At 28.8% G+C, this 20,307-nt stretch overlaps 2 protein-coding genes across 2 annotated transcripts; one reads left to right on the forward strand and one right to left on the reverse strand.

Moving 5' to 3' along the window:
• Nucleotides 1-738: 738 nt before the first annotated feature.
• On the forward strand, nucleotides 739-1,878 carry LOC126737044 (density-regulated protein homolog). The gene is made up of 4 exons (XM_050441730.1): nucleotides 739-954; nucleotides 1,254-1,512; nucleotides 1,567-1,706; nucleotides 1,765-1,878. Exons 1-4 carry the CDS (start codon nucleotides 859-861, stop codon nucleotides 1,807-1,809), a joined length of 540 nt encoding a protein of 179 aa, XP_050297687.1. The 5' UTR covers nucleotides 739-858; the 3' UTR covers nucleotides 1,810-1,878.
• LOC126737045 (DNA-directed RNA polymerase III subunit RPC9) lies at nucleotides 1,807-19,412 on the reverse strand. The gene is made up of 4 exons (XM_050441731.1): nucleotides 19,279-19,412; nucleotides 19,108-19,219; nucleotides 2,096-2,248; nucleotides 1,807-2,031 (listed from the first exon to the last, which is right to left on the reverse strand). Exons 1-4 carry the CDS (start codon nucleotides 19,284-19,286, stop codon nucleotides 1,891-1,893), a joined length of 414 nt encoding a protein of 137 aa, XP_050297688.1. The 5' UTR covers nucleotides 19,287-19,412; the 3' UTR covers nucleotides 1,807-1,890.
• Between the last annotated feature and the right edge of the window lie 895 nt (nucleotides 19,413-20,307).

Genomic DNA, 20,307 nt, shown 5'->3' on the forward strand with positions numbered 1-20,307 from the left:
AATGTAATTTTTGGCTATACTTACTGTACTTGATATTTTGAATCTCCCGCTAACTGTCGTGTGAATGACAGATGATGTAAGAGAGGGAGATTGAGGTTAGCATGTTTTTTAAATCAAGAAAAGAAAAATAAATCTTGTTATATTTAAATCAATCTGGAAGATCCTACAATATATAATAGTATTTTTGGTTAATAATTTCCTACAGTTGGCAACACTGAGGAAATCTAATGGATAGTGTTGCCAACGGCAAGACATATTCTCATTTTCTTAACACGCACAACAAAAATCTTATTTAAAGAAAAAGTAAATTTACCCCTTAATAAAGAGAATGATTGGACAAAAATACTAATTTTTGGAGTTCTGTGGAACTGAAAAATGTTACAATTGGTAACACTGAGACTGGGTAATAAGCAGTGTTGCCAATGGAAAAACATGTTTCCCCATTTTAATTCTCAAACCGATGAAGATTTTATAAAAAAAATAATGAATTTCAGGCACTTATAGCTTTTAATTCAGAGATTTGTTGCTCAAAAATCTATGTGAGGCTTTACAGTTGGCAATACTGATATTTGGCGACACTAAAACTGGATAATAGGCAGTATGGCCAACAGCAAAACATATTCCAATTTACATTGTTCGTAAATAAATAGAATTTGTCATGTAAAATTAAGATTTATATAATTAAACTTCTTCGGTTGACAACTTTGACAGAGCTGTGTTTCATGGGGAAATTTTTACCCAACACGTTGGCACCACCGCCACCGAAATTTTTTTTACGCAATTTTTTAGGTTAGTTCGGGATTTTTATTTTGTAATTAATTAAATTTGCTACAGAGGAAGTAGCCAGTTTTAGAACCGATGGCTGAGGAAAACCGCCTTAAAATGGGTCCGAGAGAGGGCATCTCGTACCCCATTCAAGTAACTTACTGCGGAAACTGTACAATGCCTATTGAGGTGAGCCCCCTATTAGTATTAGTGTCTCTATAATTCTTTTGACTTCATTTAATGAAAATCTTAATTTAAAGTGACATTCTGGCAACATTTTTGGGCTAGGACAGTAACCCAAGTAACACTTAAGTAAAATAAGTTTTAAGGCACACTCAAAACAGTTCCTCACATAATAAAGCCACATTATGCAAAAATAACTGTCCAATGCTTTAACAATAACCAAAATAACTTAAGAAACTCTTTTTTTCTATCCAACAACTCTACATATTATGTCCTACAAAAAGAATTTCTTCTTAACTCCTTAGTACTGCGAATATTATCCAGAGTACGACAAATGTAAACAGTGGCTAGAGAAAAACTTACCAAGGGAATTTGAAAAAGTAAAAATAGGAGACGGAGGCGATACCCCTGCTGGTGAAGAAGAAAAAAAACGACAAAAACGTGGAGGCAAAGGCATCATTAAAACCAAGAAAAAAGAGGAGGGTCCTAAGCAAGTGTACGTTTCTAGAGCTCCAAGAGGCAAAAAGAAGTCTGTCACAGTAGTAACTGGACTCAACACTTTTGGTATGTACTTCATAGATGCATCTCAAATTGTGTAAAACTTATTGGGAATTTCAGACATTGACCTAAAAGTGGCGGCCAAATATTTTGGGCAAAAATTTGCTTGCGGGTCATCGGTTACTGGGGAAGATGAAATTGTGATCCAAGGAGACGTCAAAGACGATTTGTTTGATGTTATTCCTGAAAAATGGCCTGAGGTAATTCAATGTTTGTTGTTTAAAATGTTGTCGTTTTCATACTGAAATATTTTTCTAGATCGATGAAGACTTCATTGAGGACCTCGGCGATCAAAAAAGATAGATTTAACATTATTTATTGTAAAAAATATATTCTGGAACATACAAGCTAATAAAGATGATTTGTTAATAAGTGACATGTTATTTATTGAGTTTCCTCTTCCTCGTCCTCACCTTCTTCTTGGGCACCTTTGGACTTTGCTATATGTGGAAAATGTTCAGCAAGGATGTCTAGAATTTGTTGCACTTGATCTTCTGTTAAACGCTCTTCACTTTCTTCAATTATCTAAAGAGTCATGAGAAATAGATGTGCTAGGGCTCTCTTTAAAGTATATTTTAATGCTACTTACCAACTGAATTTCCAATGGGGTTCTTGGAGGTGTATTAACGAGCATAAGTTTCTCATTTTTATTTAAATTAAACGGTTCTAAAGCTTTTATACATTTTGTTATACTTTCAGGGGTTTCATCTTTACAGGGACTTTCCTCCAGGTACCTTAAAGTCTAAAATCACAAACAGAATTGAAATGAAGTTAATTGCTTAGGGTATCTATCTTAATAAGCCATTACTGGAAAACCATAAGTGTTGCGAAATCAATTTCTCAACACAGACAAATTAAATTTGTCTCAAATAATAACTACAGTCTACAAAAACTCTCCGATACCTGGAATTGGTGTCTGGGTCTGTCTTGCCCCGATCAAGCCGTGGCGACACGAAATTTACCCCGCACCACACCCAGTATGACGATAAATGCAAACCAGGCAAGATCTCTGCTCCGTCCAGCCAGCGACGTAAAATCAAAAACCCAAAACATCGAAGTCGATGTTAATTTTGTTTCACATAAGTTGATCTTAAAGAGTTAGTTAACAGTTTGTGTCTTTTGACGGAAATGGTGCAAACCTTTCTGATGTTTCCTGTATTTAATAATTTAAATAAAAAGCAAATTTATGTTGCAAAATTGAGCGTTGCAGTTAAAATCATTGTAAACTAGCTATTAAATTGCCTTTTAGTTTAAAGCATATTATTTTGTGAGCGCTTCGTAAGAATATAAAGTTGTGAACAGAAAAGTCAAAATTTATGACATTTTCCATGAACATTTTTAATAACTAGTGAGGAGGCTGTTACTGAACCGAGGACAAGACTATTGAACATTTTGTGGAAGCGTATAGTGTGGAAGCAGCAGTGTATTGCATTTTGTTTTTCTGTGTCTTCTCATAGAAACAAGGTACCTTTGTAATTTTAACTTGTGTTTTATTTTAAACAATAATTATTATTGTTACTCTATTTGTATTAAGGTCAAAGGGTTTAATTTAGTTAACTACTTTTGTCTTGGTGTTTATTTAAATTTAAAATTTATTTTTATTCGAGTGCTTGCTGGAATGAGTGTGTTTACTTAGTAATAAGTTTTAGGTTTTTAGTTGTTTAAAGAAAATTAACGTTTTTATATTTAATATAAGATATTTAGGAGAAAATTTGATGGAAATTTTATTTACTAGCCTTATGTCAGTCCTTTCGCAGTGTTGTGTTAATATTAAGGTATTAGCACAATCTCTTTAAACCTCTACTAAGTTATGTGTGTGAAGCTAGCGTCCGATCGATATCCAGCAACCAAAATCGAGAACGCAGCATATGCCGGTTGCCAGCGACCAATTTATAGTCCGCGCTCCCTGTTATTTAATCAATATAATGCCCGTATCTCCAAAAATTCCCAAGGGATTTTAATAATTTTTTGTCCAGATATTAACAATGAATACCTAAATCGACTGACGATGGTCTCAAACCTCTACAAACTAAGGTTTTGTTGTGAAAATTAATTAAAAAGTCAAATGGTAAAAAAATGAAAAAGGCTCTAACTCCCAAAATTCCCAAAGGATTTGGATAAAACTTTTTTTTATAAAAGATAATAAATATCTAAATTGATTTTAGATGGTTGCAAACCTCTACAAACGAAAGTTTTTTGGTAAAAAATTATTGAATTTTTAGATGTACAAAAAAAATTTAAAAGCTATAACTTCCAAAACTCCCAAAGGATTTAAATGAAACTTTTTTACGCAACTAGTAATAAACATTTAAATCGATTTTACATGGTTGCAAACCTCTACAAACGAAAGTTTTTTGGTAAAAAATTATTGAAGTGTTAGATGTAGAAAAATATAAACGGCTATAACTCCCAAAACTCCCAAAGGATTCGAATGAAACTTTTTTATACAACTAATAATAAATATTTAAAACGATTTTACATGGTTGCAAACCTCTACAAACGAAAGTTTTTTGGTAAAAAATTATTGAATTTTTAGATGTACAAAAAAAATTTAAAAGCTATAACTTCCAAAACTCCCAAAGGATTTAAATGAAACTTTTTTACGCAACTAGTAATAAACATTTAAATCGATTTTACATGGTTGCAAACCTCTACAAACGAAAGTTTTTTGGTAAAAAATTATTGAAGTGTTAGATGTAGAAAAATATAAACGGCTATAACTCCCAAAACTCCCAAAGGATTCGAATGAAACTTTTTTATACAACTAATAATAAATATTTAAAACGATTTTACATGGTTGCAAACCTCTACAAACGAAAGTTTTTTGGTAAAAAATTATTGAAGTGTTAGATGTAGAAAAATATAAACGGCTATAACTCCCAAAACTCCCAAAGGATTCGAATGAAACTTTTTTATACAACTAATAATAAATATTTAAAACGATTTTACATGGTTGCAAACCTCTACAAACGAAAGTTTTTTGGTAAAAAATTATTGAAGTGTTAGATGTAGAAAAATATAAACGGCTATAACTCCCAAAACTCCCAAAGGATTCGAATGAAACTTTTTTATACAACTAATAATAAATATTTAAAACGATTTTACATGGTTGCAAACCTCTACAAACGAAAGTTTTTTGGTAAAAAATTATTGAATTTTTAGATGTACAAAAAAAATTTAAAAGCTATAACTTCCAAAACTCCCAAAGGATTTAAATGAAACTTTTTTACGCAACTAGTAATAAACATTTAAATCGATTTTACATGGTTGCAAACCTCTACAAACGAAAGTTTTTTGGTAAAAAATTACTGAAGTGTTAGATGTAGAAAAATATAAACGGCTATAACTCCCAAAACTCCCAAAGGATTTAAATGAAACTTTTTTACGCAATTAGTAATAATTATTTAAATTCAACAAACACAAGTTCTACAAACGAAAGTTTTTTGGTAAAAAATTATTGAAATGTTAGATGTAGAAAAATATAAACGGCTATAACTCCCAAAACTCCCAAAGGATTTAAATGAAACTTTTTTACGCAACTAGTAATAAACATTTAAATCGATTTTACATGGTTGCAAATCTCTACAAACGAAAGTTTTTTGGTAAAAAATTATTGAAATGTTAGATGTAGAAAAATAAAAACGGCTATAACTCCCAAAACTCCCAAAGGATTCGAATGAAACTTTTTTACGCAATTAGCAATAAATATATAAATCGATTTTACATGGTTGCAAATCTCTACAAACGAAAGTTTTTTGGTAAAAAATTATTGAAGTGTTAGATGTAGAAAAATATAAACGCCTATAACTTCCAAAACTCCCAAAGGATTTAAATGAAACTTTTTTACGCAACTAGTAATAAACATTTAAATCGATTTTACATGGTTGCAAATCTCTACAAACGAAAGTTTTTTGGTAAAAAATTATTGAAATGTTAGATGTAGAAAAATAAAAACGGCTATAACTCCCAAAACTCCCAAAGGATTCGAATGAAACTTTTTTACGCAATTAGCAATAAATATATAAATCGATTTTACATGGTTGCAAATCTCTACAAACGAAAGTTTTTTGGTAAAAAATTATTGAAGTGTTAGATGTAGAAAAATATAAACGGCTATAACTTCCAAAACTCCCAAAGGATTTGATTGAAACTTTTTTACGCAACTAGTAATAAACATTTAAATCGATTTTACATGGTTGCAAATCTCTACAAACGAAAGTTTTTTGGCAAAAAATTATTGAAATGTTAGATGTAAAAAAATAAAAACGGCTATAACTCCCAAAACTCCCAAAGGATTCGAATGAAACTTTTTTACGCAATTAGCAATAAATATATAAATCGATTTTACATGGTTGCAAATCTCTACAAACGAAAGTTTTTTGGTAAAAAATTATTGAAGTGTTAGATGTAGAAAAATATAAACGGCTATAACTCCCAAAACTCCCAAAGGATTCGAATGAAACTTTTTTACGCAATTAGCAATAAATATATAAATCGATTTTACATGGTTGCAAATCTCTACAAACGAAAGTTTTTTGGTAAAAAATTATTGAAGTGTTAGATGTAGAAAAATATAAACGGCTATAACTCCCAAAACTCCCAAAGGATTTGAATGAAACTTTTTTACGCAATTAGTAATAAATATTTAAATCGATTTTACATGGTTGCAAATCTCTACAAACGAAAGTTTTTTGGTAAAAAATTATTGAAGTGTTAGATGTAAAAAAATATAAACGGCTATAACTCCCAAAACTCCCAAAGGATTTGATTGAAACTTTTTTACGCAATTAGTAATAAATATTTAAATCGATTTTACATGGTTGCAAATCTCTACAAACGAAAGTTTTTTGGTAAAAAATTATTGAAGTGTTAGATGTAGAAAAATATAAACGGCTATAACTCCTAAAACTCCCAAAGGATTTGAATGAAACTTTTTTACGCAATTAGCAATAAATATTTAAATCGATTTTACATGGTCGCAAATCTCTACAAACGAAAGTTTTTTAGTAAAAAATTATTGAAATGTTAGATGTAAAAAAATATAAACGGCTATAACTTCCAAAACTCCCAAAGGATTCGAATGAAACTTTTTTATATAACTAATAATAAATATTTAAATCGATTTTACATGGTTGCAAACCTCTACAAACGAAAGTTTTTTGGTAAAAAATTATTGAAGTGTTAGATGTAAAAAAATATAAACGGCTATAACTCCCAAAACTCCCAAAGGATTTGAATGAAACTTTTTTACGCAATTAGTAATAAATATTTAAATCCATTTTACATGGTTGCAAATCTCTACAAACGAAAGTTTTTTGGTAAAAAATTATTGAAATGTTAGATGTAGAAAAAAATAAACGACTATAACTTCCAAAACTCCCAAAGGATTCGAATGAAACTTTTTTATACAACTAATAATGAATATCTAAATCGATTTTACATGGTTGCAAATCTCTACAAACGAAAGTTTTTTGGTAAAAAATTATTGAAGTGTTAGATGTAAAAAAATATAAACGGCTATAACTCCCAAAACTCCCAAAGGATTTGAATGAAACTTTTTTACGCAATTAGTAATAAATATTTAAATCGATTTTACATGGTTGCAAATCTCTACAAACGAAAGTTTTTTGGCAAAAAATTATTGAAATGTTAGATGTAGAAAACAATAAACGACTATAACTTCCAAAACTCCCAAAGGATTCGAATGAAACTTTTTTATACAACTAATAATAAATATCTAAATCGATTTTACATGGTTGCAAACCTCTACAAACGAAAGTTTTTTGGTAAAAAATTATTGAATTTTTAGATGTACAAAAAAAATTTAAAAGCTATAACTTCCAAAACTCCCAAAGGATTTAAATGAAACTTTTTTACGCAACTAGTAATAAACATTTAAATCGATTTTACATGGTTGCAAACCTCTACAAACGAAAGTTTTTTGGTAAAAAATTATTGAAGTGTTAGATGTAGAAAAATATAAACGGCTATAACTCCCAAAACTCCCAAAGGATTCGAATGAAACTTTTTTATACAACTAATAATAAATATTTAAAACGATTTTACATGGTTGCAAACCTCTACAAACGAAAGTTTTTTGGTAAAAAATTATTGAATTTTTAGATGTACAAAAAAAATTTAAAAGCTATAACTTCCAAAACTCCCAAAGGATTTAAATGAAACTTTTTTACGCAACTAGTAATAAACATTTAAATCGATTTTACATGGTTGCAAACCTCTACAAACGAAAGTTTTTTGGTAAAAAATTATTGAAGTGTTAGATGTAGAAAAATATAAACGGCTATAACTCCCAAAACTCCCAAAGGATTCGAATGAAACTTTTTTATACAACTAATAATAAATATTTAAAACGATTTTACATGGTTGCAAACCTCTACAAACGAAAGTTTTTTGGTAAAAAATTATTGAATTTTTAGATGTACAAAAAAAATTTAAAAGCTATAACTTCCAAAACTCCCAAAGGATTTAAATGAAACTTTTTTACGCAACTAGTAATAAACATTTAAATCGATTTTACATGGTTGCAAACCTCTACAAACGAAAGTTTTTTGGTAAAAAATTATTGAAGTGTTAGATGTAGAAAAATATAAACGGCTATAACTCCCAAAACTCCCAAAGGATTCGAATGAAACTTTTTTATACAACTAATAATAAATATTTAAAACGATTTTACATGGTTGCAAACCTCTACAAACGAAAGTTTTTTGGTAAAAAATTATTGAATTTTTAGATGTACAAAAAAAATTTAAAAGCTATAACTTCCAAAACTCCCAAAGGATTTAAATGAAACTTTTTTACGCAACTAGTAATAAACATTTAAATCGATTTTACATGGTTGCAAACCTCTACAAACGAAAGTTTTTTGGTAAAAAATTATTGAAGTGTTAGATGTAGAAAAATATAAACGGCTATAACTCCCAAAACTCCCAAAGGATTCGAATGAAACTTTTTTATACAACTAATAATAAATATTTAAAACGATTTTACATGGTTGCAAACCTCTACAAACGAAAGTTTTTTGGTAAAAAATTATTGAAGTGTTAGATGTAGAAAAATATAAACGGCTATAACTCCCAAAACTCCCAAAGGATTCGAATGAAACTTTTTTATACAACTAATAATAAATATTTAAAACGATTTTACATGGTTGCAAACCTCTACAAACGAAAGTTTTTTGGTAAAAAATTATTGAAGTGTTAGATGTAGAAAAATATAAACGGCTATAACTCCCAAAACTCCCAAAGGATTCGAATGAAACTTTTTTATACAACTAATAATAAATATTTAAAACGATTTTACATGGTTGCAAACCTCTACAAACGAAAGTTTTTTGGTAAAAAATTATTGAATTTTTAGATGTACAAAAAAAATTTAAAAGCTATAACTTCCAAAACTCCCAAAGGATTTAAATGAAACTTTTTTACGCAACTAGTAATAAACATTTAAATCGATTTTACATGGTTGCAAACCTCTACAAACGAAAGTTTTTTGGTAAAAAATTACTGAAGTGTTAGATGTAGAAAAATATAAACGGCTATAACTCCCAAAACTCCCAAAGGATTTAAATGAAACTTTTTTACGCAATTAGTAATAATTATTTAAATTCAACAAACACAAGTTCTACAAACGAAAGTTTTTTGGTAAAAAATTATTGAAATGTTAGATGTAGAAAAATATAAACGGCTATAACTCCCAAAACTCCCAAAGGATTTAAATGAAACTTTTTTACGCAACTAGTAATAAACATTTAAATCGATTTTACATGGTTGCAAATCTCTACAAACGAAAGTTTTTTGGTAAAAAATTATTGAAATGTTAGATGTAGAAAAATAAAAACGGCTATAACTCCCAAAACTCCCAAAGGATTCGAATGAAACTTTTTTACGCAATTAGCAATAAATATATAAATCGATTTTACATGGTTGCAAATCTCTACAAACGAAAGTTTTTTGGTAAAAAATTATTGAAGTGTTAGATGTAGAAAAATATAAACGCCTATAACTTCCAAAACTCCCAAAGGATTTAAATGAAACTTTTTTACGCAACTAGTAATAAACATTTAAATCGATTTTACATGGTTGCAAATCTCTACAAACGAAAGTTTTTTGGTAAAAAATTATTGAAATGTTAGATGTAGAAAAATAAAAACGGCTATAACTCCCAAAACTCCCAAAGGATTCGAATGAAACTTTTTTACGCAATTAGCAATAAATATATAAATCGATTTTACATGGTTGCAAATCTCTACAAACGAAAGTTTTTTGGTAAAAAATTATTGAAGTGTTAGATGTAGAAAAATATAAACGGCTATAACTTCCAAAACTCCCAAAGGATTTGATTGAAACTTTTTTACGCAACTAGTAATAAACATTTAAATCGATTTTACATGGTTGCAAATCTCTACAAACGAAAGTTTTTTGGCAAAAAATTATTGAAATGTTAGATGTAAAAAAATAAAAACGGCTATAACTCCCAAAACTCCCAAAGGATTCGAATGAAACTTTTTTACGCAATTAGCAATAAATATATAAATCGATTTTACATGGTTGCAAATCTCTACAAACGAAAGTTTTTTGGTAAAAAATTATTGAAGTGTTAGATGTAGAAAAATATAAACGGCTATAACTCCCAAAACTCCCAAAGGATTCGAATGAAACTTTTTTACGCAATTAGCAATAAATATATAAATCGATTTTACATGGTTGCAAATCTCTACAAACGAAAGTTTTTTGGTAAAAAATTATTGAAGTGTTAGATGTAGAAAAATATAAACGGCTATAACTCCCAAAACTCCCAAAGGATTTGAATGAAACTTTTTTACGCAATTAGTAATAAATATTTAAATCGATTTTACATGGTTGCAAATCTCTACAAACGAAAGTTTTTTGGTAAAAAATTATTGAAGTGTTAGATGTAAAAAAATATAAACGGCTATAACTCCCAAAACTCCCAAAGGATTTGATTGAAACTTTTTTACGCAATTAGTAATAAATATTTAAATCGATTTTACATGGTTGCAAATCTCTACAAACGAAAGTTTTTTGGTAAAAAATTATTGAAGTGTTAGATGTAGAAAAATATAAACGGCTATAACTCCTAAAACTCCCAAAGGATTTGAATGAAACTTTTTTACGCAATTAGCAATAAATATTTAAATCGATTTTACATGGTCGCAAATCTCTACAAACGAAAGTTTTTTAGTAAAAAATTATTGAAATGTTAGATGTAAAAAAATATAAACGGCTATAACTTCCAAAACTCCCAAAGGATTCGAATGAAACTTTTTTATATAACTAATAATAAATATTTAAATCGATTTTACATGGTTGCAAACCTCTACAAACGAAAGTTTTTTGGTAAAAAATTATTGAAGTGTTAGATGTAAAAAAATATAAACGGCTATAACTCCCAAAACTCCCAAAGGATTTGAATGAAACTTTTTTACGCAATTAGTAATAAATATTTAAATCCATTTTACATGGTTGCAAATCTCTACAAACGAAAGTTTTTTGGTAAAAAATTATTGAAATGTTAGATGTAGAAAAAAATAAACGACTATAACTTCCAAAACTCCCAAAGGATTCGAATGAAACTTTTTTATACAACTAATAATGAATATCTAAATCGATTTTACATGGTTGCAAATCTCTACAAACGAAAGTTTTTTGGTAAAAAATTATTGAAGTGTTAGATGTAAAAAAATATAAACGGCTATAACTCCCAAAACTCCCAAAGGATTTGAATGAAACTTTTTTACGCAATTAGTAATAAATATTTAAATCGATTTTACATGGTTGCAAATCTCTACAAACGAAAGTTTTTTGGCAAAAAATTATTGAAATGTTAGATGTAGAAAACAATAAACGACTATAACTTCCAAAACTCCCAAAGGATTCGAATGAAACTTTTTTATACAACTAATAATAAATATCTAAATCGATTTTACATGGTTGCAAACCTCTACAAACGAAAGTTTTTTGGTAAAAAATTATTGAATTTTTAGATGTACAAAAAAAATTTAAAAGCTATAACTTCCAAAACTCCCAAAGGATTTAAATGAAACTTTTTTACGCAACTAGTAATAAACATTTAAATCGATTTTACATGGTTGCAAACCTCTACAAACGAAAGTTTTTTGGTAAAAAATTATTGAAGTGTTAGATGTAGAAAAATATAAACGGCTATAACTCCCAAAACTCCCAAAGGATTCGAATGAAACTTTTTTATACAACTAATAATAAATATTTAAAACGATTTTACATGGTTGCAAACCTCTACAAACGAAAGTTTTTTGGTAAAAAATTATTGAATTTTTAGATGTACAAAAAAAATTTAAAAGCTATAACTTCCAAAACTCCCAAAGGATTTAAATGAAACTTTTTTACGCAACTAGTAATAAACATTTAAATCGATTTTACATGGTTGCAAACCTCTACAAACGAAAGTTTTTTGGTAAAAAATTATTGAAGTGTTAGATGTAGAAAAATATAAACGGCTATAACTCCCAAAACTCCCAAAGGATTCGAATGAAACTTTTTTATACAACTAATAATAAATATTTAAAACGATTTTACATGGTTGCAAACCTCTACAAACGAAAGTTTTTTGGTAAAAAATTATTGAATTTTTAGATGTACAAAAAAAATTTAAAAGCTATAACTTCCAAAACTCCCAAAGGATTTAAATGAAACTTTTTTACGCAACTAGTAATAAACATTTAAATCGATTTTACATGGTTGCAAACCTCTACAAACGAAAGTTTTTTGGTAAAAAATTACTGAAGTGTTAGATGTAGAAAAATATAAACGGCTATAACTCCCAAAACTCCCAAAGGATTTGAATGAAACTTTTTTACGCAATTAGTAATAAATATTTAAATCGATTTTACATGGTTGCAAATCTCTACAAACAAAAGTTTTTTGGCAAAAAATTATTGAAATGTTAGATGTAGAAAAAAATAAACGACTATAACTTCCAAAACTCCCAAAGGATTCAAATGAAACTTTTTTATACAACTAATAATAAATATCTAAATCGATTTTACATGGTTGCAAATCTCTACAAACGAAAGTTTTTTGGTAAAAAATTATTGAAGTGTTAGATGTAGAAAAATATAAACGGCTATAACTCCCAAAACTCCCAAAGGATTTGAATGAAACTTTTTTACGCAATTAGTAATAAATATTTAAATCGATTTTACATGGTTGCAAATCTCTACAAACGAAAGTTTTTTGGTAAAAAATTATTGAAGTGTTAGATGTAAAAAAATATAAACGGCTATAACTTCCAAAACTCCCAAAGGATTTGAATGAAACTTTTTTACGCAATTAGTAATAAATATTTAAATCGATTTTACATGGTTGCAAATCTCTACAAACAAAAGTTTTTTGGCAAAAAATTATTGAAATGTTAGATGTAGAAAAAAATAAACGACTATAACTTCCAAAACTCCCAAAGGATTCAAATGAAACTTTTTTATACAACTAATAATAAATATTTAAATCGATTTTACATGGTTGCAAACCTCTACAAACGAAAGTTTTTTGGTAAAAAATTATTGAATTTTTAGATGTAGAAAAAAATAAACGACTATAACTTCCAAAACTCCCAAAGGATTCGAATGAAACTTTTTTATACAACTAATAATAAATATCTAAATCGATTTTACATGGTTGCAAATCTCTACAAACGAAATTTTTTTGGTAAAAAATTATTGAAGTGTTAGATGTAAAAAAATATAAACGGCTATAACTCCCAAAACTCCCAAAGGATTTGAATGAAACTTTTTTATGCAATTAGTAATAAATATTTAAATCGATTTTACATAGTTGCAAATCTCTACAAACGAAAGTTTTTTGGTAAAAAATTATTGAAATGTTAGATGTAGAAAAAAATAAACGACTATAACTTCCAAAACTCCCAAAGGATTCGAATGAAACTTTTTTATACAACTAATAATGAATATCTAAATCGATTTTACATGGTTGCAAATCTCTACAAACGAAAGTTTTTTGGTAAAAAATTATTGAAGTGTTAGATGTAGAAAAATATAAACGGCTATAACTTCCAAAACTCGCAAAGGATTTGAATGAAACTTTTTTACGCAATTAGCAATAAACATTTAAATCGATTTTACATGGTTGCAAATCTCTACAAACGAAAGTTTTTTGGTAAAAAATTATTGAAGTGTTAGATGTAGAAAAATATAAACGGCTATAACTTCCAAAACTCCCAAAGGATTTGAATAAAACTTTTTTACGCAATTAGCAATAAATATTTAAATCGATTTTACATGGTTGCAAATCTCTACAAACGAAAGTTTTTTGGTAAAAAATTATTGAAATGTTAGATGTAGAAAAATATAAACGACTATGACTTCCAAAACTCCCAAAGGATTCGAATGAAACTTTTTTATACATTTAATAATAAATATCTAAATCGATTTGACATGGTTGCAAACCTCTACAAACGAAAGTTTTTTGGCAAAAAATTATTAAAGTGTTAGATGTAGGAAAATATAAACGACTATAACTTCCAAAACTCCCAAAGGATTCGAATGAAACTTTTTTATACATTTAATAATAAATATCTAAATCGATCATTATTTTATCAACATTTCAAAAAAAATTTTATACTTAATATGCCCAAAAATGTTAAAAATATTAATAACAAATTTTTTCACCCAGAGATTGCTACACTTGTTTTAAAAAGATACTTACCCTACTTACCCATGTGGTCCAATATTATCTCTGAAGACACAGATTTAAAGAAGTATAGTAATGCACCTGTCGAAGGACATTTCAAACAATTAAAGCATAATACATTGCCAGGAAAACGGCTAAAATGTAGTAGATTTTTACGTATTACAAGGGAAGTGACCTTAGGTTTGCATAAACAAATTATATTTGACATTGAAAAAGTTCGCTGTACTGGAAAAATTAAAAAAAATAAACAAGATCCAAATTTAGGCATGTTGCAGCAGGAAAAGTGGGGAAAAAAACAAAAATTAAGAGATCCAATTTATTTCGGACCAAATAATCATTTTCTCAAAAATATCACGTTATGAAGTGGAACCTATCCTAATGGCTTAATTAAAGATATAAATTACTATAAAAAAAATTCAACACTAAAAAAATACGTGGTGGGATTCTATACGGGGGCGAAACCATTCAAATATTTAGAAAATACAGATTTTCAAACTTTAGATGATAGAAAATGGCTTTCAAATTTTTTGATTGAGATAGTTTTGTTTCTATATAGTAAAACGTCAATAGTAACTTATATTAGTTCTTTTGAAGGTTGCAGCTTATTTAATGAAAATTGCACACCGGATTTAAATTTATCTGCACCTAACTCATATTTATATGCATATTTGCAAAATAACTGCCATTGGTGTTTGGTTTTTATAAATTTTAAAAAACGAGAGTTTTCTTTTTTAAATCCTTTCGGTAGTTCAGCATCTGAAACAAATGATTATTTTTTAAAATTCTCTAAACAGTATTCTTTAAACAAATCCAAATGGAAGATAAAAGTTTACGAGCACCCGAAGCAAAGGGACAGTTTTAATTGTGGGGTATTTATTTTGCTTTGGGCTGAGAAATTATTTAAGGGGAAAGACGATAATTTATTTGTGTGTTCCGAGCCAGAGGATTAGCGCTATGCTTTGAAATCATTTTTGTTGGAAAATTCTGATATGTCTCAAAGATGTGTTATTTGCGGAGAGACTCAATTATTAATAACTGCTAATTGGATTGAATGTGATGTTTGTAAGCGATGGTACATGACTCAATGCCTCGGAGAGGAATACATCGAAAATGATTTCGAAGCTATAACTTACAATTGTCCTCTTTGTACCGAATTTATGAATATATAAATAATCATATACCTATGTTTGTTTCAAAAGTTTCAAATAAATAAGATTTTTAAATTTATTTTTAGATTGTAAAATTATGTATAATCTTTGTCTCGCAAATTCTTTTATTATCCTTTTAAAATCTTTCTATTGTCATTAAATTCTACCTAAAAAATACATTATTTATCTTATCAAGTAACTGACCCACTTTCCTGCAGTCTTATTGTCTAGATAGTAAGAACCATCGATACATAAACTCTTAGGTTTTTACCGAATTCAATACAATATTCATACAGATATTTTTATTACGCTATATTACTCTTTTCTTGGCTTGGGATAGGCAAGGGTTAAGGGGAGGAAGGAGCCCTTTTGCGGTTTTTTAATCATAATAAAGTACAAAGGCTGCTCACGATTATCTTTAAGTTCTAAATTATACCTTTAAATTATTGAGTCTATCAATAATAAGCATCAACTTGTTAGGAAAACCTTTTATTTCTTGGATTGGGATTGGCAAGGGTGAAGGGGAGGAAGGAGCCCTTTTGCGTAGGGAAATCAGGGAGAAAAATATCATACCGGCACCTGTCAGATATTGTAGCGAGTATTCGGGCAGATGCGGTCGGGAAAGAACACGGAGGGGTTTAGTGGGTAGTGGCTTCACCGAGCCCCACACTGTCCTGGAGTGCCTTGTGCGTCCCAGTTCGTGCGTAAATGCATTCCCCGTCGTGTAATAAAACAAAATTGAAAAGAAAATTACACCAAAGTGCGCAAAGAATTTTATTGCTGGGCAGTTCAGTGGGTAAAAACTTAACTGCTTCTAACAACATATACAAATTCCTGGATGAATTTCCAAAAGGATCTTAACTGAGACCACACACTACTACAAACGGGGCCTATGTAAGTTTTCCTTAAATACAATTAATGAAACCTCCTCAGGTATACTTTCTAGGCATCTTGGTAACAATCCAGCCAGTGGTTTTAACGTAATTTTTGATTGGACCTTTATGGAGAATATTGACTGTTGTCTCCTGAAAGAGAGCGATTACCTAAAGGGAAGACCCGGACTCCTTTTGTAGCACCTGACTGTAGTATCGACGACTTAGAGCTACTAGCCCCGATGGTTTAATTCCATACTACTATTTGGCTGGACTTGGATCTTGTATTTCTACTCAGAAATCACTATCTTTGTATTTGTTATATAAAATAAACAATTGGAAAATTATTATGGTCTTTTGATTAGTTAAAATAACTCAATTTAATTAGTTTAAATAGAGAGTTTTGCAACATGTCTTAAATCTCATCACTTAAAATGTTTATTATTAATATTAAAAAAAGTTTTATTCAAATCCTGTGAGAGTTTTGGAAGTTATAGCCTTAAGTTTTTTTTAATACATCTAACACTTCAATAATTTTTTACCAAAAAACTTTCGTTTGTAGAGATTTGCAACCATGTAAAATCGATTTAGATATTTATTATTAGTTGAATAAAAAAGTTTCATTCGAATCCTTTGGGAGTTTTGGAAGTTATAGCCGTTTATATTTTTTTACATCTAACACTTCAATAATTTTTTACCAAAAAACTTTCGTTTGTAGAGATTTGCAACCATGTAAAATCGATTTAAATGTTTATTGCTAATTGCGTAAAAAGGTTTCATTCAAATCCTTTGGGAGTTTTGGAAGTTATAGCCGTTTATATTTTTCTACATCTAACACTTCAATAATTTTTTACCAAAAAACTTTCGTTTGTAGAGATTTGCAACCATGTAAAATCGATTTAGATATTTATTATTAGTTGTATAAAAAAGTTTCATTCGAATCCTTTGGGAGTTTTGGAAGTTATAGTCGTTTATTTTTTTCTACATCTAACATTTCAATAATTTTTTGCCAAAACACTTTCGTTTGTAGAGATTTGCAACCATGTAAAATCGATTTAAATATTTATTACTAATTGCGTAAAAAAGTTTCATTCAAATCCTTTGGGAGTTTTGGGAGTTATAGCCGTTTATATTTTTTTACATCTAACACTTCAATAATTTTTTACCAAAAAACTTTCGTTTGTAGAGGTTTGCAACCATGTAAAATCGATTTAAATATTTATTATTAGTTATATAAAAAAGTTTCATTCGAATCCTTTGGGAGTTTTGGAAGTTATAGCCGTTTATATTTTTTTACATCTAACACTTCAATAATTTTTTACCAAAAAACTTTCGTTTGTAGAGATTTGCAACCATGTAAAATCGATTTATATATTTATTGCTAATTGCGTAAAAAAGTTTCATTCGAATCCTTTGGGAGTTTTGGGAGTTATAGCCGTTTTTATTTTTCTACATCTAACATTTCAATAATTTTTTACCAAAAAACTTTCGTTTGTAGAGATTTGCAACCATGTAAAATCGATTTAAATGTTTATTACTAGTTGCGTAAAAAAGTTTCATTTAAATCCTTTGGGAGTTTTGGAAGTTATAGCCGTTTATATTTTTCTACATCTAACACTTCAATAATTTTTTACCAAAAAACTTTCGTTTGTAGAGATTTGCAACCATGTAAAATCGATTTAAATATTTATTGCTAATTGCGTAAAAAAGTTTCATTCGAATCCTTTGGGAGTTTTAGGAGTTATAGCCGTTTATATTTTTCTACATCTAACATTTCAATAATTTTTTACCAAAAAACTTTCGTTTGTAGAACTTGTGTTTGTTGAATTTAAATAATTATTACTAATTGCGTAAAAAAGTTTCATTCGAATCCTTTGGGAGTTTTGGGAGTTATAGCCGTTTATATTTTTCTACATCTAACACTTCAATAATTTTTTACCAAAAAACTTTCGTTTGTAGAGGTTTGCAACCATGTAAAATCGATTTAAATGTTTATTACTAGTTGCGTAAAAAAGTTTCATTTAAATCCTTTGGGAGTTTTGGAAGTTATAGCTTTTAAATTTTTTTTGTACATCTAAAAATTCAATAATTTTTTACCAAAAAACTTTCGTTTGTAGAGGTTTGCAACCATGTAAAATCGTTTTAAATATTTATTATTAGTTGTATAAAAAAGTTTCATTCGAATCCTTTGGGAGTTTTGGGAGTTATAGCCGTTTATATTTTTCTACATCTAACACTTCAATAATTTTTTACCAAAAAACTTTCGTTTGTAGAGGTTTGCAACCATGTAAAATCGATTTAAATGTTTATTACTAGTTGCGTAAAAAAGTTTCATTTAAATCCTTTGGGAGTTTTGGAAGTTATAGCTTTTAAATTTTTTTTGTACATCTAAAAATTCAATAATTTTTTACCAAAAAACTTTCGTTTGTAGAGGTTTGCAACCATCTAAAATCAATTTAGATATTTATTATCTTTTATAAAAAAAAGTTTTATCCAAATCCTTTGGGAATTTTGGGAGTTAGAGCCTTTTTCATTTTTTTACCATTTGACTTTTTAATTAATTTTCACAACAAAACCTTAGTTTGTAGAGGTTTGAGACCATCGTCAGTCGATTTAGGTATTCATTGTTAATATCTGGACAAAAAATTATTAAAATCCCTTGGGAATTTTTGGAGATACGGGCATTATATTGATTAAATAACAGGGAGCGCGGACTATAAATTGGTCGCTGGCAACCGGCATATGCTGCGTTCTCGATTTTGGTTGCTGGATATCGATCGGACGCTAGCTTCACACACATTACTAAGTTTAATGTTTAAACTCTAGTCACGTAGTTTAAATAATAAGTAAATTTACCTCATAAGTGATTGTTGCAAGTTGCCCTTTTTGCTTTTTTTTACTATCTTTAATAGTTTGTAGATGTTGCATTACTTCATGATTACATAGACTAGCTAGATTAGCATTAACCCTAAAAAGTACATGTTAAGATATTTATGTAAGTAATAAGTCTAAACTTGTAGCACTAACACTTCCATTTCTAGCTGTTTCTTAATTATTTATTATTAAAGGCATATACAGGACAGAATATACAAACAATTAAAAAAAATTTAAATATAAAAAAAGGTAAACATGGGAATCTCTAGGGTCTCTTCAATTGTCAAAATGACAGCTAGCATATATTACAGAAATCTATCCAGCATTTTTTTCAAAAAAGTTGTTATTTTCGATTGGCGATCACAGATCGCGCTGCAAACTATTTTCAAGGTTATGTTCATGACTGAAGGAATTTTACAGTTTCTAAGCCTTAAAAATATGTTTTATACCAACAAACCTGTGCATAAGTAAGATACCCCGCGCAAAATTAAACAAACTCTTTACAAAAATTGAGCCAATACAAGAAGCCATTTTATGACAATAATAAACTCGCAGTATATAGTGGAAAACTGGATGAGTTGGCAACCCTGTATCGTCATCAATTTGCTGACATATGACAGCTCCCCCTTTCTATTAACCTTAAACGTCAACGCGTTGACATTGACATTGACGTATAGCCCGCCATTTTTTCCCGTACTCCGTCGGCGTTCTTTTACTATATTTCAGAGACCAGTAAATTTAATTAATAAAAATTTTATTATTTATTCTTAAAATTGCAATAAACTAAAAAAAAAACGAATAATTACTAGAATAAAGAAAGTCTAATCAAGTCTGAGCAACATGTCCATGGTTTTTAATTTTTTGTGCGAAAGCCGTGCATCGAACGGACAAACTCCAAGGGATCAAAAATGTTGCAAATAAAACGGAGAATTTAAAAATATTTTTTAATATAAGAAAAACCAGTGGCGTACCATTTTTCTTTATAAAAGTATTCAGCGGAAAACCCGCACACACGCCACTGGAGAACATAAAAATGTTAAAAGTATGTTGGTAAATGGCTCTTGATACACAGACCCTGCATACCAATCTTTGGACAAATATCTACAAGGGTATTTAAGTTATCGAAAAAAAATCATTCTTTTGTTAAAACTTTACCACCCTGTAGCTCAAAATCTAAAAGGT

This window comes from Anthonomus grandis, chromosome 6 (assembly GCF_022605725.1).
Source record: "Anthonomus grandis grandis chromosome 6, icAntGran1.3, whole genome shotgun sequence".
Lineage (NCBI taxonomy): Eukaryota > Metazoa > Arthropoda > Insecta > Coleoptera > Curculionidae > Anthonomus > Anthonomus grandis.

Coding starts and splice junctions, on each gene's coding strand:
- LOC126737044 (XM_050441730.1), top strand. CDS start 859: ATGGCTGAGGAAAACCGCCTTAAAATGGGTCCGAGAGAGGGCATCTCG. Junction 955..1,253: donor ACTGTACAATGCCTATTGAG/GTGAGCCCCCTA, acceptor TTAACTCCTTAG/TACTGCGAATATTATCCAGA. Junction 1,513..1,566: donor AACTGGACTCAACACTTTTG/GTATGTACTTCA, acceptor TGGGAATTTCAG/ACATTGACCTAAAAGTGGCG.
- LOC126737045 (XM_050441731.1), bottom strand. Junction 2,249..19,107: donor TTGCAACAATCACTTATGAG/GTAAATTTACTT, acceptor TTGTGATTTTAG/ACTTTAAGGTACCTGGAGGA. Junction 2,032..2,095: donor CCCCATTGGAAATTCAGTTG/GTAAGTAGCATT, acceptor ATGACTCTTTAG/ATAATTGAAGAAAGTGAAGA.